Below are 2946 nucleotides of genomic sequence, written 5' to 3'. Positions count from 1 at the left end.
ATTTTGTTTCCTCTACACACTGGACTTTGTATCTCCCTCATTACCCACTTCTTCATTTTTTGTGTATAACAATACCCATCGTAATGTTTGAATTTTAAGTTGCACATATTCTACATCCCCACTGACTTTCTGTGCTTCCTTTCATAATATTTCTTTTACTCTTAATCTCTCGTGTTCACTGTCTCACTCACTTACTCTCATTGCAATCCATTCCATTGTTTTAAGTGCTTCTATTTTGCCGTACATTTTATTTACACCACAACATCTCTCATAATATTATTATATTCACACTCATAACACACTACAGTCAATATTATCATTATTATAGTCCTAACTTATATTAAAAAATAAATAAGTAAATAAACCAAATTGAAATAGCAATAATTTTTCATATCCTGTTACCCTACTACCTTGCACTTATACCCCACGGTGGGAAAATTTTTTTCAAAAATTTGCACATTTTCATCAAAAGTTTTAAAATATATTAACCTTTAGCAATGTTAGAAAATTTTAGCACAATCTCTCAAAATATCATAGCTCCATAAAATTAATAAAAAGATGCAAATATCCTTAGATTTTTATAATCTTTGAAATGCTACCAAACTCACAAAAGCAGAAACAATCAGAGCCAATTGTTTGTATACTATAATAGAGGAAACCTTTTACTTGTTTTCTTCCCATTCGCAGCCAGTAGCCTTCTCACATTCTTTTTGTTCCTTCACTGCACATTTCTCCTCTTTCTTGTCATCTTTTTCTTTTTTCCTTCTCCTTTCTTTTTCCTTATCCCATTCGCATTCTCTTTTGCATTCAGTTCTCTTCTTGTCGCTGCATTCTTTTTCTTTTGTTTCGTCAACTTCTTGTTTGTCTCCTTGTTGACACTTAGAGCCTGCTTTGATATCGGACTGCTCTAGGATCCGCATAGCGTTCGTCGTAGCGAATCGACTAGCATGTCGCAGATCACTGCTTTTTGTGTGCGTTCCGACCTTTCTATTTTTGCTGTCGCAAAATGCGCCATTTTGGATTGGTGTTGTTGCTAGCCCGCGGTATAGGGTTGCTTGCAGGTCGGCCGATACCTTTCCTAGTGCATTGGTAAACTCTGTTTCTATTAGGGTGCTGTTAGGCTCCGCAGTTAAGGCGTATTTTGCCGTGATAACGCGTTTAGCAGAATTGTAACACCGGCCGGCTGCCTCGAAATCTCCTCTGGCTCGCATGGTATAGTCTGCGAAAGTCTCTGTAGTTAAAGCTTGTAGGTCCTGAACTGCTTGCCAAGCTTCGTAAATTACTGGGATTTTCTGTTTGTTTTCCGCCGCCGCTCCGCTTTCTATTTTTAAGTTGTCAACGACTAGCGCCACCGGTGTGTCCTCGTGGCCGGCTGTTAGCATGCCGGCCGCGAAAGTTATGTTGTCACCGTTTTCGTTGGCCCCGCCAGTTATGCTCGTGTCTGAGGCTTTCAGTAGTTTGCACTTGTCGTCGGTGGCTCTTTGAACGGTGTTGTCCAGCCCTGTTAGCCCAGCCATTCCCTTGATACCGTTTTCGTCAAAGTTTAGAAACTGCGCCTCCTCTACCTTTATTTCCCCGAGTGCTCCTGTTGTGGTTGCTGCCTTGCTCGTTGACCAGTCGTGGTCTGCGCTGCATGCGCCACTGGGTGTCCCAATTTTGCAGACGCAGCAGCCGCTGCTGCTGAAATAGCTTCCTATTACCGAAGTGAACTCCCCTAGGTAGCCGGCAGCTAGTAATGCTTGGGCGCTGTCTTTGAGTGCCCGTTTCGTGGTCTGTTTCGTTGTTTCGCTGCTTTTTTCTAAGTTGTCTTCGATGCAGGAATGTAGGAACTGCCACGCGGATTTTTGTTTGTCGTCATTTTCTGTCACCCACATAAGTGATGCTTTTGCTGATACCAACAACATTGCCTCTTGCTTATCAGCAGTCCTTTCTAATATCTTAAGTCCGAGTTGCGGAGCCTTCATTAGGTTTGCTGCTACCGCATTAATCTTGTTCCAGGGGTCAGCGGCTATTGATTCCGCTTTTGTTGTCCGTGCCGCTAGTCCTTGCGTTGACATAAGCAAAATGGCGATCGCTAGCTCTACGATTGACATTTGCGTCAATCTGGGTTGTTCTATTGCTCTGTCTACTAGATGCTTGAGATACTTGCTTGAAAGGTATAAAACGTTTAGTGTATTGTTGGTTTGCTTTTATTTGTGACCGTAATTCCCCAAGAAAACACCTCGAGTTGCCGTACCGCTCCACGAAGCAAGCCTTACTTGGAAAGTCAGCTTTTGAGAGATGCAAGTGCTTTCCAATGCGCTTCGTGCAGTTCTCTCTGTTGCAAATTCCGTTTTGCTTTTCCCGATTATTTACTGTAGCGGATGCAGTTTGCTTCTTCGTTTCAGCTGCAAGAAACGCCACCACTGCTGCTAGTCTGTTAAAATTTGGGACTGCTTTCGTCACTTTCTCCAAGGTTAAGATCAATAATCAGCCGACATTTTTGGGAGTCGTCCTTGATCGTCCCACATCAATTGAGAGACACACCTTTAGACGAATAAGTGGGGCTTACGTGCGGAGGTATCTGATCATCTGCACTTCCAAGGCCGCCGTTGAGCCGCCCTGAAATTTCTTTCTTTCTTTTTAGCTCACTGCTCCTGTCACTGCATATAACGTATCAACTCCATTTTCTATGTACACTGGATTCTTTCACATTGTCGTCATTAACCCCTCTATCACCTCCTTGTGTAAGGTGATCGCCATTTCCACGTATGTGTTAAAAAACTTCGTATACTCCATATTCCTGATTATCTCTGTTTACTTGGCTACCTCAAATAATATTCCTCATGTTTTTTCCACTCATTCACTTTGGACATAGCACTCTTCACACTGTTTAAAGTCCTTCAATTTTACTTTTCCACTCGCTTCGTTACTACTCTTATTATAATATTAGAATATACACACCCC

The 2946-nt window shown here is 42.1% G+C and overlaps 1 protein-coding gene across 1 annotated transcript; it reads right to left on the bottom strand.

The window, feature by feature from the left end:
* Positions 1-662: 662 nt before the first annotated feature.
* Positions 663-2093, bottom strand: TEOVI_000305400 (Trypanosome variant surface glycoprotein (A-type), putative; the record flags this gene model as incomplete). Its single annotated transcript, XM_067226037.1, has 1 exon — positions 663-2093. The coding sequence occupies one exon, from the start codon at positions 2091-2093 to the stop codon at positions 663-665; it is 1431 nt and encodes a 476-aa protein (XP_067082138.1).
* Between the last annotated feature and the right edge of the window lie 853 nt (positions 2094-2946).

This window comes from Trypanosoma equiperdum (genome assembly GCF_001457755.1).
Source record: "Trypanosoma equiperdum strain OVI genome assembly, contig: ctg_643, whole genome shotgun sequence".
In the NCBI taxonomy this organism is placed as follows: domain Eukaryota; phylum Euglenozoa; class Kinetoplastea; order Trypanosomatida; family Trypanosomatidae; genus Trypanosoma; species Trypanosoma equiperdum.
Note: the sequence above shows the minus strand (reverse complement) of the source record. Positions and strands in the feature narration are given on the sequence as shown.